At 41.1% G+C, this 18283-nt stretch overlaps 1 protein-coding gene across 1 annotated transcript in view; it reads right to left on the bottom strand.

Moving 5' to 3' along the window:
• fto (FTO alpha-ketoglutarate dependent dioxygenase) overlaps positions 1-18283 on the bottom strand; it is a 121286-nt gene that overhangs the window by 59366 nt on the left and 43637 nt on the right. Inside the window, exon 8 of the mRNA XM_074667118.1 lies at positions 4951-5075. Within this exon, the coding sequence (XP_074523219.1) occupies positions 4951-5075 (125 nt within the window). The remainder of the gene's footprint in view (positions 1-4950; positions 5076-18283) is intronic.

Below are 18283 nucleotides of genomic sequence, written 5' to 3'. Positions count from 1 at the left end.
CTGATTTACAAATACCTCACTGGTCTCACACTGTTTTCTTTGAAAACCATCATTTAAGCCTCTGTCTTTGACACTTAGTTTCAGTTACTGCCTCTTTAAGCCCCACAGGATCTTGGAATCAAGAACTTACAGAAGCCTACCCAACTGTTGCCATGCTACAAAGTTGTTCCCAAGATTATCCAGTGTTTTGATGTGTGTGTAAAATGACAAATCATGAAATAAGGCCACATGATTTTACCCAAAATCTGACCAAGAAATTTTGGAATAGGAAAAAAACATCCCCACCAACCAAGACCAGAGTAGGGGATTTCTAATTGGCAAGTGTTTTATTTAATGCTTTTATAGGGAGATTCACCAGCGGATGATGCCATGATTTGGGCGCCCCTCTTGTGCAACTGCCTTTGGACTTTTTGAGCAAGCCAGTCAATGCAGCCAGCAGTGTTTTACTGGGATTACTCAGACAAACGTTTAACTCAAAGTTCCAGGAAACTTGATCAACTTCACACTGATATGTAAACACATGAAAAGTTCTAATTGAAATACGTGACTCACAAGGCAAAAAAAAAGAACCATTAATGGCATGGTATGTCACCATGACGTTTAAGGTCTGAAGGAAGTCATTGGTCACAGCGTACAAAGCAGTGGTTCATTTGTCTTTATTTAGGACACGGCACTAACAACATTTCCAACTCCCATCTGGGGTAAGGGACCACCATTGTCTCCAAACTCCCTGTCCCTCCCAACTTAAGGAATAGAGGCGGGATCTGTCAGAGACAACACAAAAGAAATGTCACCACTCCTGGAATGCAGTTCCAGCCAACGAAGGTCTCTCTCCTCCCTTTTCTCTGCCTCTGTGCATCTCCACAGGGGTTCAACTGGTAGTTGACATCACTTGGGAGAGGTCATCACTGGCTGGGCACAGCTCTGGGTCTCTGGCCCCTGCTGGCCCTCAGTGACCCTTGGTTTCGATGACAGACTGGACCTTTTGTGTAGTGTTCCCCTGTCCAGGTGAGAACATGGTGGGATGACAATGGCAGGAAACATAAAGGCAAGGGAGGCTGGGAGATGGCCTTCAGGTCATAGGTTAAGCTGGACAGCTGAGTGATGAGTGCAGCTGTGGACACATGGACCTCCTCCTCTGTCTTCAAGCTCTGCTTGCCATGTCAGCTGATGTTGCTTTTGTCTTGTATAAAGACCTGACTTACTCTCAACAACTTGTAGAAGGTAATAAACACAGGCAACAGATGTACTGTGCCACAGATTCAGTGTCAAGCTAGTAAAATAACACCAAAACCTGTGTGGTGTGGGTCATCCATTGGTATTCCATTAGCAACCCAAATTCAATTTTAAATAGCAAGATGACATTTGCATACTGTTTATATATATATATATATATATATATATATATATATATATATATATATATATATTCATTCAAAATCCTGCAGGAGTATTAAACTTTAAAAAAAAATGCTTGCCATCCTTTTCCCCCCAGATTTTCAGACGTAGAACTGTGACACCAACTAGAAATGACTTTTGAACTTACAACTCGAGGCAATTAAACAACACACATTTCAGTTTCTCCCAAACACAGCCATTCCCAAGCCCTGATTTGTCCAACTGACTCTGATGCCAAAGGTCAATGGCTGCCTGATCCCCTACCAACACACATTCAGAGATGTGAAGACAGGGTCTGCCCATTTATTCACAAACCCTGCTTTTGGTCATAAACACCTCGGCCTGTCTCCCCACTTCTTTCTCCACCACAGAGGTGAGTTGGCTATGCACTCTGTTAATCTTTCACCCGAGCCTGCTTGCTTTTACTTTAGCTTTCTGAAGAGCAGAAAAGGGGACTGAAAGAGGGGTAGTAAAGGACGAGAATGGATAAAAGAGCAGGAAGAAAAAGCCATGGAGAGGGCCAGATGGGCACCTTCACAGTCCATTTATCAAACCCAATGTGGCCCTCCCCTCCCCTCCCTGCTGCTCTCATGTCCTAAACCCCCATGTAATTCTGTAATGATTTTCATTATCATATAATGACCTTACAAAGCCTACAGCAGTTTGCATGGTCAGTACAAAACTCGCAGCTGTTCCCTTCAGTGTTAGCTCGCCGGCTGTGACAAAGCTTTTTTGTGTTTTTCTTTCTGTTGGTCAAAGCAGTGACCTCTAGGCTTTGGGGGTCAGTATGAGGTCACCTCATCCTGGAGGTTCAAAGGTAGCCAAACTGTAACCACACAGATTTAAAATAGATCACTCTTAGCTTTTTGCTTTCAGCACATTTCAAAATAAAGTACAGAATTTAATTTGGTGCTGGGGCACTTCCACTAGCCTGACAAAATATGAATCGGCCTTTACCTGAACTTCCATCAGTCTGAAACAAAATCTATGCATTTGCAAAACCTAATAATCTCAGCACCAAGAGTTTTGAATCAGTACAGCTCTCTTGCAACTGAAAAGTGCTATTTCCTACCCTAATAGGCCTGTTCCCTGGAGCTTGTCCCTTGCTCTCAAATCTGCACTTCCTGTGTGGCATACACAACTGCTCTGCTTTGGTAGAGTCACCCACCCACATAATAATCCATCTATTTCGAAGGCAAACTCATGGGGCATTTACCAAAGGGACACGGAGGCTAGCATCTATCAAAGAATTCTCCATGTGCATCTGGAAAACCCAGTTACCAGAAAAGCTCATAAGAATAAAAAAGCTCTCATAACTTCATTGGCACACAGTGAATGAATGGACTGCATCTGCTAGCGCCGGCAAGCCCAGGCATCACTCACTCTGAGTGCCTATAAGTCACTTGTGAAGAACCTATGGTCACCAGGTCCAATTTCTCTTCTCCCCTTCTTGCAAGTGGTAAAAATGCCCTGGAGGCAGAAAATGGCAGCTAGCAGGACCACGTTCCATCGCACAGAGTACTGCTTTAACTGGTGTTTAAGAAACAAAAGTCAGCGAGAAACTTAATCAATCAGTGCTGGTTGTTTATGTTTATGTGCCTCTAGCCAGAGTCATCAATCATGCTTTTTTCTCCCTTTTTTCCATCCTTTTGCAAGAATTATGTGCTGAATGGAAACCACAGAAACAAAGGGCAGTGTTATGATAAAAGCCTGCTTGTTGCATATTTTGTGAAAACCTAATTAGGATGCCCAATTTGAAGAAAAGCAGCAAAATGAATCAGCAAATTAATTTCACAAGTCCTATTATAGTTAGTGCTTTTATGAAAATAAATGAAGGTTAGAATACATCCGTCTGAAGTGAATGAAATTCTCCTACTCTTTGTTTGACTTTGTAATACAACCTACTTTTTCTTTAATTCAAACAGTTAATTTATCTTTTTTCGAAGAATGCATAAAGACACACTTACTCTTTCTTCCTTCACAAAGAAGTACAAGCCAATCTTTAACCTTCATCAGACACTAATCTGTAATCAGTACCAGAGCGTCCCACTTAACATTGCACATAGCGATGTGTTTAGTTTTGTGTAAATGAGATCTGTTGACAGCCACTTGACAGGATGACCCCTGGCTTTTTTGAAAGTGGGGGCAGTGGGAGTGAGACATTTAATGTGTGTAAAGGGGAGAGGTGGTATCAGGAGCAGCTGGAGTTCAAACATATTGTGTGGGTCGCTTACTCTCCTCCAAAACGAATCTAATCAGTCTTTCACTGTTGATAGAGTCAACGTCTGTCTGCCCTGCTGACAAGAACTGAGCATTTCCTGTCCTGGCTGTGATACTGGTTGTCAGGATGTGAGGGCGCAGAGGAGCTGAGTCTAGAGGGGTGGTAACTTTGCTGTGTGGGTGGTGAGGAAACCAGGGTTGGGGGGGATACGGTGCTGATGTTAAGTTGGGGGTGGGTGTGGTGGGATGGGTCCTGGTTTTCAGCACCTGCATCTGGAATGCACTATCAGAGCGTGCCATACATCATAGTTGTGAGGTGGTGGGCGTTGACAAAGCAAAGCAAGGTGTGTGGAAACAGGCTGTTTACAAGGTTCATCTGGATGGAGCAGAGCGAAGGGTCAACTGAGGGGGAAAACTCCAAACAGAGGGGTGCAGTGGAAATACCAGGGCAACAACACTGCGGGACACAAACATAGCTCTTACAGAATAGATGTTGCTTTCAGGAAATACTAGCCTGTGGATTCTGCCTGTGGCACCTTTGCTTTGAAGGCTCTGGATCATGTCTGGTCCAAAGTTTGTGTGAGTGTGTGTTTTTGTGTTTTTTTTTTTGTGTGTGAGACACTGGGGTCAGATGTGTTGATTGAGACAATAAGCAGAGAAACATCTAGATCTAGTGCATACATGGATGCCAGTGTTTGTGTGTGTCCTCGCTAGAGAGAGAGTGACGGAGAGAAAGAACAGCTAAAATAACATTGCGCTGTTTATGTGTGTGTAAGTGTGTGTGAGAGTGTGTGTGTGGGGCCCTTCTTTATCTGAATGAATGGCCAGCGTTCTAATCTGTGCGCTCTCTGCGCTTATCTGGAAGGAAGGAAGTGACTGGCCTTATCCAAGACACACGTGTCGTTGCGATAGCTGTGATAGCTGCCAGGCCCAAAGACCACAAACAAACACAACCTACCCCACAGCATATCTATGGAATTCACATCAGCTCTTCAAAAGGAAACACTGTCAATGAACACTGAACAAAGGTAGAAACGAGGCCATTCAGAGTCATTTTGCTTGAGGATGTGATCATAGTCAAAAAGTCTCAGCTGATACACTGAGGCTTACACCAGAGTCAAACAAAACAAACATTTTTTTACACTAGATAAAAAAATAATCCTAATATTTTATATGACTGTAACTTTTTAATACTTTATGACGGTGTTCCCACTTTAAATACGACAGTATCCATGCTCCATGGAGTGACTTACCTGTCTCATGCATCTGGAAGAGACTTTTTTGTTTTCTAGGACCAATGGAGAGAACAAAGTTGGGTGTGCATTGTGTTACCTGTCTCTCCACGTCTGCCTTTGCTGGTGTCTGTCTGTCAAGGCAGCCAGCAGGGTTTCTGCCAGCTCTCTCCTTCCCTCCCCTGCCTGTCCTTCCTGCTCCACTGTAGCCAGGAAAAGCATTGTCTGCAAAAGTAGAGAAGAGGTGCATCAAGTTTAACTCAATAAAGGCATAAAGAAAAACATGAGAAAAGCATGCCCCATCAAGCTAGGCTCAACAAATTTTGGTAAACTGTGACTTTTTATTTGCAACACAAAAGAATGGTCTTCCTAAGACAGAGGTGGATATAAAGTGCACTTTTCCTCTCACCTGATATTTGAGTTGTAATCCTACACAGTAAATGGCGATTTTCAAACTTCTTCTGCATATTAAAGTGCAAAGACTCAAATGGGAGGACTACCTCGAGAAATTCCCTCTGTCACTGAGCTTCTATCCTCAGCTCAGAAATTACTCAGCTCTGAGCCAAGACTCCATTATAACATCCCTGGGACGCAGCATACAGTAAGTCTAGTATAAAGTCAGTTTCACATCAGAGGATGGGCAAATTACACCCAATATTAGAGTGTGAGTCAATTAATCACGTCCTGCACAGCATAGTGTAATGTGTGAGTATCCCCCTGTTGAACATGAATTACAGGCCGGCTTAAAGTGTGACGTGGCACATCAGTGCTAATCTGAGACATCCTGGCAAACCTTCGCCTCCAAGTCCTCCGCAGCCTCTAAGCTGGTTGAGAGGGAGTCAAATGAAAAAGGATCTGGCAGCCCAAATTAAATGCAGTGCTGTCAGCCACAGTCAAATCCCTCTTTCTCCCTCTTCCTCTCTACCCTTCACAGACTCTCTCCCTCTCTGAATATCCTTAAATGTCTCCCCCCTTCGCCCCCTCCTCCCTGCCTCTCAGAAGTGATGGATCTGTAACTCTGACTGACTCTGACGCCTTGTTAAGAACAGTCTCTTCCTGTCACATCCACCAGTAAGGCACGTTCATTTCTTCCCATTAACAGTCACTCGCCTCCCAAGTCATCCGACCCTCTTTTCAAAAAACCCACAATGTAAGGGAACCTTCATTTCTTCCCCTCTCCCTCTTTTTTAATCCCTCTCTGACAATCCACCTGTCTGTCTTACTTCATGTTAAGATAGGTTTGACTGTCTGTGTGTGTATTTTCCAAAGGAGGGGAGTGTGATTTGTAGACAGGGTAATATGCTTACTTCCTCTATACCACACAGGACAGGTGTCAAAACACGTGGCGGTTTGTGACTGATTACACCTGACTCAGAGGAGACACTGAAGATTACAGTGACCAGGACGCCGCATTTCTGGCTTTACTCCTTATGGAAACTGTACCATTCAGTATGGATCAAACCTTGTCCTTTAGGAATGAGTGTCAGGATACCAAAGTGCATTAAGACTGTATCACTATCTGAGCTAGTTGACATCATATTGTCATGCTGGCCATGGAGCACAGTGTCCTCGTTTCAGGCGCACTATTGAAGAGAAAGAGATTTGTAGTTGGACTTAAACCTGCTGGGATGTGCTTGTGAGCGTTTTTCAGCTTTTTCTTAAGATCAGTGTTAGAATTGATTGTCTCTTAATTTAAAGCTTGACAGTTTTTTCCCAGCATTTCTACACCACACTTCAGGTGTTCTTGGAAAAAAAAAGCACTGAGGGGTGTAGCTAGTGGTGTATGAATGCATTTGAATGAATGTATGTGTGAGATTAAAGTTTTTAAGTGCTTTGAGTGGTCAGAAGGCCGGAAGTACAACCCATCAATAAAAAAAACACCATCATGAGCTTTTGCGGGGCAGTGGAGAGATTTTTAATTTTCTAATCATTGTTTTTGGTTCAGTAAACTAAACTAATTCTAAAGTGCATGTTTCCAAACCATTTTTTTAAGGTCAAAGCAAAGATCTTGATTTGAAGATTAAATCAATGCATTGATGCACTCTTTACTATCTTAATTTTAAACTGTATTATTCAAATAAATTCTGCACTGCTACACCAGTGTTGTGTGCCACCTAAATTTTAGAAAGAATACAGCAATGAAGTGTTGCATCAACAACTCTGTGGCAACTCGTACACGACAAACGGTACTATGCTGTTTTTTGTGATGCAGTTGCTCGATGTCACCAGTCTGGGTATCTGCACCTGTATGCTTAGCTCTTCGGAGGCTGCTCTCACTAAAAGTGCTACCGAGATATTTAACTCTGTTTGGCACTAAGTGGGTATTACCTTTGACTTGTTAAGTGAGCTGTCTAGCAGCTTTTAGAGTAACGTTTCAGTCAAAAATGTAGTGGTGTCATTATTTTCTACTCCAGCAAGAAGCAAAAAGATGCTGCCACATTACAATATGCTGAAAAGTTCAAAACAGCGTGCCATTAAAAAAAAAAAAAAACACTTTAATTCAAACCTTATTGCATTTTAATCGAGGCAAATAGCCCTATTTTTTCATGACTGAGTACAGCTTGTCATAAATACATGATGCTCTTATGTTACGTTCAGGGCAACCTGTAAATCGGAAATTTCCCAGTTAAAATCTTCTGACCTGAAAGTGTTTCAGGCAAGTTATGACTTCAGTTTGAGCACAAGGTATTCAAATCAACATTACAGACATTATAGGCACAATTCTTAATCATTTCAATCACCAAAGGAGCCTGCAACTTGCTCATTTGAGCGAAATGGAGGAGGGAAAATTGCTCATAAGGTAACAGAAGCTTATAGTTTATATTTTATGGTATTTGTCATATTGAAACATATTTTGTATTGATTAATGCACAAAAAACTAGCTAACACCAGAGCAGCTGCCAATGATGCATTAAAATTAGTAGATGAATAACGTAAGAGCAATACCTTGCTATGATAAACTACAAAAATAAGTGATGTGACATCACGAGTTGTAACTTGGAGTACATCGGTATGAGGTCATGGGTTGGAAGTTACGAGTTTGAATGCTGTTCAAATGCACTTTCATAAGTTACAGGTAGGAAAAACACGAGTTACGGGTTGCAGTATTACTATCAAACTGACCAAGATTAATGACTCCTTTCACAGCCTCTCTTTGTTACTTTGCTGGGCTTTGTTGGGAATAATGTAAAAGCTGAAAAATAAATAAAGTTCTGGTATCATGTTTTCTGCTGTTATCAGATTCCTACACCTTTGACTAAGAATCAACTGATGCCAAGTACCCTCTGGAATACAGCTGCAACAAAGGTGATCAAGAATTAAATGGAGAACCAGTTATGTTTGAAATTTTGTCTGTCTATTCATTAATTTATTTGGCCATTTTTGCCTTTATTGGTAAGACAGGTGAGGTTAGAAAGGAAATGGCACCAATGACATCCCAGTGGCTGTTTAGTAGTTTATCAGTGTCAGAAGTTTTGTTATTGTTGTCGTTTTTACCAGAAACTGTTTATTTTGCAAGGCTAGTTGTTCATTGAATTGGTTCAGTGAGAAAAGACATACTGACTGATATCCCATAAAACATTCAAGGCGGTTTTGGAAGCTGAAATAAATAACAGTTTGAGCTTGCTGATATTAAAATTAGAGCAACTTTACCAAAAATACTTTTGGGTCTGAGCTCCACAGTAATGTCAGAGGGCACTAACAAAGACCCTAAAGCCTTCCAACTCGTTTAAGTATACCATCTTCAATCAAACGATTTTATACTGTAGGGACAACTGTGGCCTAAGTAAAGTGTGTACATTTCAGGGTGTGTAGCTTCTGTTATATTGACTCTTGGATAGATCTTGTGAGCATAGGTGTGCCTTTAATAACGTGAATGTGTTTCCAAACCATCTACTCACTGAAGTATTGCATGTGTGTGTTCTTCTGATCTAGTGTTTAGAAGACCTGGTGCTGAAAGAAGCCTTCAGGTTTAGCCACGGGCTGATCCCTGGGTCATTTGGACACCCCACAGGTTGTTTACTGGTCCAGCAAGACCAAAGGCCTTTATCTCTGGGCCTGTGTTAGCACTAATCAGGCCACTCTTTCCATCTATTTACCACTTGATGACAGTAGCTATCCTCAGCCCCCACCTCTCCCTGTCTGATGCTGACCACAGATGTCCCTCTGACCCTGGCCACATCCCAAGGTGAACTAAAGGACAAGGAGGGCCTGGCTCCTTCCACCACTCCTGGTCCCCAGACCCCAAACTAAACCTTGTCTATTTTGCTACAGACAGGGTTAAACATTTCCAGCCCTGTGCAGGGGCAGAGTAGGTAAACAAACATGTAGCTTGGCTCAGGTGATATTTTGGTTGGTGGAGAGCTGGAGTGATGATAGTGTTCCGAGAGAAAGCTGGCCAGAGGGCAGCCTGGGGCACCTCACCAACACCTCCAGCCAGGACTGTATCTTAACACCAACAAGCATCTGTCTATTCCATCACATAACAACATGTCACTCATTCAACAAAGAATAACTGAGTGGAAAGATTGCTTTGGCTGCTGCACACAGGATGTTAAGTTGTATATCCTTTAAATCGTCACAGAAAAGGTGACATTAAGTTATAGCTAAGTTCTCAAAGGAAGTAAGGTTAAAAAGGGATGGATGCAAAACCATAGGTTTACACTCCATAAAACAGAGCTACAAGCTGACCACCAGAGTGTCTAAGAAACTGTTAACACCCCATGAAAAGCCTTAGCTGACGTTAAACCAGGACTTTCAGGAGACCCAGAGCACTCTTAAGCTCACTGGCACTCTCATATAGGAAACCTTTTTTATGTCTGCAGGCCACAAAAAAAATTAAAGGCAGAATTTACCTCCCTTACTATTTTAACAGATGGGGGATTTAGAGACTGGAATAGACCTTTCAAATGATGGGTGGATGCCTGAAAAGGTAGGTGGTAAAAAAAAAAATTCTTTCACAACAAACATCCTCAGGGTTTCGGTTAGTCTGAATTTGTTCCTGTGGTGCTACTCCTTCAAAAGAGCATCACTCTTTGCCAGACATCGACATCTCTTAGCCTGCTTCTTGAATGTGATAAGGTCTCTCTTTGTGTCCAGATGAAGGCTGGCATTGCCACCGATGAGAAACTATCTTCTGTTTATGATTGCTTAAACATATCAGGACACACAAACATGGAAAGAGTTGAATGTTTGAAATCCCATTTGGTGCATGGAGATACAAATCAAATCAAGACCAATTCTACAACTAGTGAGACATGTTCATGTTTTCTGCCTTTCAGCAAAAGAGACTGCGACCATGCAGCATATACACAGTAAATAAATTTTGGGACTGGAAGTTAAAAAAAATAGAAAAATAAACCTCACTCTGCAGTATTAGTTATATTGGAGGTATGCGTTCTTGATTATTTTATTATCTTTGGCAAGGCTGACTTTATGTATAGGACTTTATGTATAGGATTTTATATCATAAATTCTGCAAATAGACAAAAAGTCATCCAAACTTCTGATTTTAATTATAGCACACAACACCCAAGAAAAATATGAATTTCAGGCAGTTAATTCCAGGACAAAGAACACCATTTACAGACCTTAGCTATGACATTCCTACTTTACTAACATTTACCTTGAACTCTCCTTGCTTGCATTAGTACAATAACTTGTGCTAAGGTCTTTTAGTAAGAGTATTCTCCAATATTCAAACACTTCAGCTACTTTTGCCACAGTTGAAGCCCAGCTGCTCTGACATCTGATTTCACAGGCCCTTGGAGTAGGAGTTTTGGCTCACTTCTAGCTTCCTCCATCTCCCTCTCCCTCTGTTAATACAAGAAACCAATATCACTTTGACCGCTGGTGGAAAAAGGCATCAGGCACCTTGCTCGAGGTAATGGATAGCTTCTGCTCACTGATATAAACAACAGGGGAGCTGTGATCCTGCCAGGGTCAGTTCCAGTCTGGACAAGGGATCTGTGTGTGTTTGCAGCATGCCACCACTAAGTTACTTTGCTCTTGGGGGGACTCTCCACCGGTGGAAAAATTATATTAGCCCAGAAAGAAATAAGGCCAGACCACATTCACTTTTCTGTGACATCACACTTGAAATCATAAAAAGTGTGTGTTTGTGAGTGTGTCTCTCTGTGTGTTTTTTTACTTGCAGTCTGCCTTCTGTCACATGATTACAGGTGGCTCAAAATTGAGGCATATCTGAAATTAAATTTCTCAGTTTCCATTATGTAAGATTGGCTGACGTGTGTGTGTGTGTGTGTGTGTGTGTGTGTGTGTGTGTGTGTGTGTGTGTGTGTGTGTGTGTGTGTGTGTGTGTGTGTGTGTGTGTGTGTGTGTGTGTGTGGCTGTGTGTGTGGCTGTTTTTGTGTTTCTGCACAGGAATACTGAAGGGGCTGAATACTGCTGGTCAGTTTTGTCTTCCTGACTTTCTCACAGCTTTGATATTATCAGAGGGGGAACAGAAGAGAAAATAACGCTAATAATAATGCTTGTGTACAAAATTTATATGTGCGTTTGATTCTACAAGAGAAGCTAGCAAGAATTAAAATGGAGAACACTGTCAAAAGGTCTTTGATTACTCCAATACCTCATAACAATGGCGAATTCTAAAGAGCATTTTTTTTGTCGCCTTTTCTCATGACATGCCAATCGCTGCACCCAATCATCATAAAGAACTCCCAGTGAAGTAACACTGAACAGACCACCGGAGGTTCATTTGTCTAAAAATTGTGAGACAAATTGACTTTCCTTTCTGTGGCTTCACAGCTCTCTGTGACACTACTTTTTCATGAAAAGGAATTTTTAAAAAATGCTTTGATGAAAGTGAAAGAGGATGTCAGAACATCTGACAAGTTGTGAAATCTTTTGTCAGTCACCTGTTTCTATGTACTGGTACTAGCAAGTTAGTGCTGTGCCAATAAGAACAACAGGCAACCAAAAAATGGCAAGCTTGGATGAGAAAAAACTGGAGTGGCATTTAATTGGAAGTCCGCCCACCTCACAAGATTATCGTAGGAGTAGGTATTCATGTGAGTAAAAGCGTAAACCAAATGTTCTCGCATTTGTGTACGCACAAATTACTAAGTATTTGTGTTTGATATGAGTGCAACATCAATCTTGTGTATTTAGATATCGCTAAAACTAAACACTAAAATCTAGATGTTGAAAATATTCTTTCTAGTTGGATGTCTTAACGATAAAAGCTACTTTAAATTGCCAAAAAAGGACATTTAGTTATTATCTCTATTGAATATTGTTATTCTGTGCACGTGTGTGTGTGTGTGTGTGTGTGTGTGTGTGTGTGTGTGTGTGTGTGTGTGTGTGTGTGTGTGTGTGTGTGTGTGTGTGTGTGACCTCCTGCAGTCTCTGTGGTGATATGAACAAAAGCCTTTCTGCCAGATTGACCCTAGCAAGGTCGTGGGCACCATCAATTATGTCAGCCAGTAAAATGGGCTCTGTTACACACAGCAGATTATATGGAGTGTAAAACATTAGAAAAATGTGTCTGAAACATCAGAGCAACATGTTTGAAGTGACAATGGGTTGAGGGGGAGGTAGAGACACTCCCAAAGAGGGAAGACCCCTGACAAGTCATTTTGTTTGAAGGCATTGTAACAAACTCAAGTGGGCCGGGAAGCTTTCTATGGCTCCAACGGCAGTCCATCTTCTGGGCAGAATACAGAGAGGATGGAAGGACATATGCTTTCCACAGGGTCAAATGAAGCAGAACTCACTGGTCTTTGTGGTGCTCCCTTCTGGAGTTGAGAAGAAAAGGCAAATCTGTTGTTGGGTTGTACTCCAGTGGGCCCACAAATATCACATAAAAATTCACCGGCCTGTTTCTTGTGAGGCTTTTGTCTCAGTCTCACGATAAAGAGTGCTGATCCAGTTGGCCTTAATGGTTAACCCACATATTTCTGAGTCTGGGACAGGACACACATACACACACATACATACACACACACTTGTACAAATTCACTCCCCACTGCCCTGGCAAGAATGCATCATCCATCAATCTGAAGAAAGCTCTGAGAGGCGCTTTGACTAATTCAGGACAATGAAGACGGAGCTGGACAGAGATGTTTGCGATGAGCGTGACACTCAAGCACCTTCTGCTCTGTTAAAACCCCCTTACTCCCTTTCAGTTTATGAAAGCCGAGTCCAGATTCTTGCTTGATAGCAGATTGTGATCAGCACCTTGCTCTCCTGCCAGTAAAAAGCTTTTTGCTGACTGGGGCCAAAGCCAGCCTTTCTAAGCCCCAGAGTTACAGTATAACACACACTGCACCATACTTCATGTCTTGAAAAATGCTTAACCAATAAAAAAGGTCTTCCATCCATCTAGGCAAGCTGAAAAAGAGGAATTTTGTTTTAGCAGGGGAATATACCTGCTGGGGCCTAAATGTGCCACTAACAAAGTTTTGATTGACGACAAGAAGTCTTGAGTGCAGAGATTCTGCAGTTTTTGCATCTGGCTGAAAAACGTAGGTCTGCTCTGGTGAAACTAAACAGACTTCTGTATATGTCTGTTCTGACATCAGATGTGAATTACCTGAGGGATACAGTAAAAATGAATGACTATGTCTAAATCAGAACAGATAAGATCTCTAAATTTGTGGGGTTTTTACCATGAGAGTAGTCTCGTACTTCACTGAAAGCTTAAGAGCTTTTTTAGGATCATTTATATACAAACTTTGGTTTAATGGATAAACTACTGATAAAAGTGTGCCAGCTTTGTAGAGATCAATTCTGTTTGGGCAGGATATTATTTAACATTAAACTTTAACAGCTCTTTTACTTAATTTTATTTAAAAGTTTGTTGTAATCCCCATACTTTCTTTTTCATCTTCAGTCCTTAAGCATTCTTTTAATGTGTTTAAACATCTGAATGGATGAGTTATCTTTAATAATAATAAAATATGGCGGATGATAAAGGGCAGATGATCTGCAGCAGCTGAGATGAACTCCATCAAAAGAAACTTAATGTGCAAAAGTTCAAACAATACAGCTTTAAAAAATGCAGATGTCCAAAACAAATGAAGCAGTTGACACTCTCCAAAGGTTGGAACTACTGACATTAACAGCAAAAGTGCTGTAAATATCTGAATATAAATGGATGCAGAGCCAAAAAAACACAATGTAAAAAAAAAAAAAACTGCCAAAGATAAACACTGCAAATCAAAACTTTATTAATGAAAGTGCTCGGGATCTGCGGGGGCACAAAATGAAGCAACTTTATTATTGATGGGACAGAGAAGACGAGACACTGAATTTATTTAGCTCATGTTATGATGAAAGCAAAGGAGCTGTTCCAAAACATGAATCTATAGACGTGAATAAAACAACATTGATTGAGAGATAGTTTTGTTTGACAGCTTTGTTGAAGTAACAGTAACAGTAATGTGTTGACTTCAAAATGGTATTGCTTGACAAAAGAGGTTAATGTTAAAGTAATTACAGTAGCTTAAAGTCAATTTAAGTTAGTTATGTAATGTTAAAGTAATTTTTGTCAACAAATCTCAAAATTTAATATAAGAAAGTAGTCAACTTGCAACTGCTGTACGGTGGTGCAACGGTTAGTGCTGCAGCCTCACAACAAGAAGGTCATAGGTTCAATTCCCAGCTTGACCGGTGGGCCCTGTGTGGAGTTTGCATGTTTTCCCCGTGCATGCGTGGATTCTCTCCAGGTACTCCGGCTTCCTCCCACAGTCCAAAAACATTCTCATCAGGTTAATTGATTGCTCTAAATTGTCCGTGAGTGTGGGTACGTGCGTGAAAGTTCTCTGTCTCTCTGTGTCACCCCTGTGATCGACTGGCAACCAGTGCAGGGTGTACCCTGCCTCTCCCCCAATGACAGCCGGGATGGGCTCCAACCCCCCACAACACTAATAAGCGACTCAGAAAATGAATGAAGGAAGTTCATTTACAGCCATGAAGTTTTAGTCTCTGGCAGGATGAAAATGCGCTGTTTAAGCACAATGATCAGCTCTTTACAGAGACCTGTAGCTGATCAGTGCGTAACTTTCTTTTTGTTTGTTTCTCTTTTATCTTTGCTGAAACCTCTCTATAGTTTTCTTACAAAAAGAGAAATCCTACCTGCTTGTGTCATGTATCACTTAAAGAAAAAGTAAAACAAGGCTGTTTTTCCACACTTTTACTCAGTTTACTTTGTCCCCCACTGTTGTGTAATGTGCGTACGAGTGATTGCTCGCCACCCAGGGAGGCTGATGAGAGCAGCTAAAGGGTGTTTATGAGACTGTTAGCCAGGAGAGGATGCCGCCCTGCAGCATTCGCCCAAATAAAAGAGCCATTTATTACATCCAACATGACCCTCTCATTACCCACAAATAGGAATTAATGAGCGCTATATTGGGCACTCCCAGTGGAGCGAGGCGGGGCCTGCTAAAGGACTAGCGTTAATTACATTGTCCTACATCTCACCCATTAAACACCACCCATCAGTTGCTCTATCTGCACTGGAAGGGAATTAGGGTGGAGGCATTTCGCTACCTGGAAAGGTTGGTCTGTGCGTCATCAGTGTGTTCCAGCCTGAGAATGAACTTTATATCTGTAATAAAATGAAGTTAAAGGTTCTGCATTAGAGTTCACAAGCAACTTTGCATGCAAGTGATTAGGCAGGTTTTATTTAAGTACAAAGGTGGAAATTATAGTTAATACCTGAACAAGCTCTTGTAAAAGTCAATTAGATTTAACACGACACATTCTCGGATCAACTTAAAGAAACTGTATTTAGGTATATGGATGGACACTTATGTATATCAACAGCAAAACTTATACTACTGGTAATCACAGCTACAAAAGAGACCCTGATTTAGCACTTACAGCTTAGGGATGTGATCTGATACTAAAGTGTTGATCTCTTTTAGGCTAACTTATTCATTCTGTACGCATCCTGTTGTAAAAAAGAAATTAAAGGTCATCACTGTACCTGTGTCTTTTTATATCCCCTTGGTTCACTTTTTGCACATGCTCTGATTCTACCTTTGTTAATTTTTCCTCCTCCCATTTCTCTTCACCTCAAAAAAACGCACACCCCCATCCCACTTATTTTTCACCCTCTCAACCACTTTAACCTCTTTGTATCCAATTATCTCATGTGATCTTTTCCCATATTTGGTCCTTTTCTTCACAATTTGTCATGCAAATCAGACAATTTTACACTGTCTTCCAATCAGGATCAGCCCATTCTCAGTGCTCATTGTTTTCAAAGACTTAAGAACCTCAACACAAGAGCTGCTCCGGTGATTCTGAAGAATTACCGAGGTACTGAGGTATTAAGTGGTAAGTATGTTGCGGTGTAAGCTGAGAAAATTGAACAAAAAGCTGATTATGGATCAGAGTTTCATCACGGCGCAGGATTATATCGGCATCTGCACAGATGAAAAGATAAAATGTGTCATTGGCTGATGGAGTGATATGTGACTTTAATGGCTTTTAGTCTTTTTGTTGGATTAATTTGATTTTATCTTTTTAACGTGCAACATGAATGCTTATAATAAGCCTGAGCCCACCTGTGTCTAAGACCGTATACAGGTACTTATCCTGTTGACCCTGATAAAGTTTCAATGTGGGGATGTTTTGTTTTTAGTTTTATTATTCTTACTTTAATTATGTTTGAGCTGGGCTGTTTTCATATTAATCAATCAGTCTAAACTCTCAGCTTTCTTTGAACATGCATCACATGAAGCCAGCCAGGTGTTTGGAGTAGATACAAACAATTAGCAACTATTTAAATTGTTGTGAATATCAGCAAGGTATCCAACAACAGGAACAGATTAGGATTTCAATGTATTTCAGAGTGAAGCATTTGAATGTGTTTTTTTTTTCAAACCCTAGACATAATGAGCAAATGATTGACAACTTCTTGATGTGTACTTGGTATTCAACAAGATAAGTTTAGCATCAAACTACATAAATTAAAGAAGGTTTTTAGTTCCTTTCCTGCTTTCAGCCACAAATCAACGTGTTTTCTTGTGTCTCTGGTTATTTACTTTTCTCTGCCACTTTGACATGACTGCCTGCGAGAGTAAACAATTACACCTGGATCAAAGACCTGCAATAATTATATATCAAGCTCTGGTTAGTGGTGATGTCTCTAGTCAGATATGAGAGAGGCGGGCTTGGCTATGAGACGCTCTCAAATCTCTCTTTCATCTTTTTTTTTTAATACTTTCTACCCCATCAAGGCACTTTTCACCACACACACACACACACACACACACACACACACACACACACACACATACACATACACACACATGCACACACAAACTCTTTCCTTGCATCTCTCTCTGTTGGTATGACACAGGAAAAAGCTGGGGCCTGCAGCCAACCCCGGCGTCCGCACTGAATGCGATTAAGCCGAGCAGTGATTAATCTGAGCTGCCCCATAATTCCTCTTTACCACTTTAATGGATGTTATCTCCCCTCCTCTGAAGGCTTATCTTGCTGATCGAGGCCAAGGATGAGGAAGAGGGAGAAGAAGAGGAGGGGTGGCTTTGGGTACAGGGGAAGGGGAGGGGGGCTCAAACCAAATCCAGACAGAGGTAAGTGAATGAATAAGTAAGTAAATAAGAGAGTAAATAAATAAATACGGGGATTGAGAAAGCTGCTAAGCGGATAAGGCAGATCAGTCTCTGTTAAGTGCTCATTTGTTTTCTGAGAAGACGAGACAAGCCGCCTTCAAAGCCTGCTGATACAGTAAAAACACTGTCAACATCACAATTCACACACAAACAAAATAAATTATCCAAACCGCTGTCAATAAAAATCCCCACCCTCTCATTCTGAAGATGAGGTGTACTTCACACTCTGCCTGACAGTCACTGGTACAATGACAAAACATTGGGGGATTTCTGTGACCTCATTTGCTTTTACAAAGACCAGCTATGTGATTCAGTGGCAGTTTCATTCGCAGTTTTAACATTGGGAAATAAAGTCAATAATAAACTTCCTCCGGTACATTCCAAATTCAGTCATCCATGGCCCTCAAACAAGTCGACTCAGTTATGACTCTCAACTACTCAGCTTTCAGGATGAACAGCATCATGGTGTTGAGACATATTTACACTCAAACATGAGAAACTCAAGACACTTTAGCTCAGGTGGTAGACTAGACACCTCATATAGAAGTCACACTTCTTCATTCATGGTCACAGATTAGACTCCCAGCCTCGACCTTTCTGTGTCCAGGCCAAATCCTAATTCTTGTCTCTTTTCATCTGCTTAAATTATAAAGACTAAAAAGTCTGAATAAATCTTAAAAATAGTACAAGAAAAAATGTGTTTATTTCAAATTATTTGCAACCAAGTGTTCCTTGTCTATTAGAAAATACATCTTAAATCTAAAACTTAATATAAAAACACTCATTAGTGTAGTACTGCAATGAAACTTCAAAACAGATCATTAA

Source organism: Halichoeres trimaculatus, unplaced genomic scaffold (assembly GCF_033239565.1).
Source record: "Halichoeres trimaculatus isolate MK-OKI-2021-1 unplaced genomic scaffold, fHalTri1.1 fHalTri1_scaffold_3, whole genome shotgun sequence".
NCBI classification, from domain to species: Eukaryota; Metazoa; Chordata; class Actinopteri; order Labriformes; family Labridae; genus Halichoeres; species Halichoeres trimaculatus.
The sequence above is the reverse complement of the archived record's forward strand: the minus strand, read 5'-3'. Positions and strand labels throughout refer to the sequence as shown.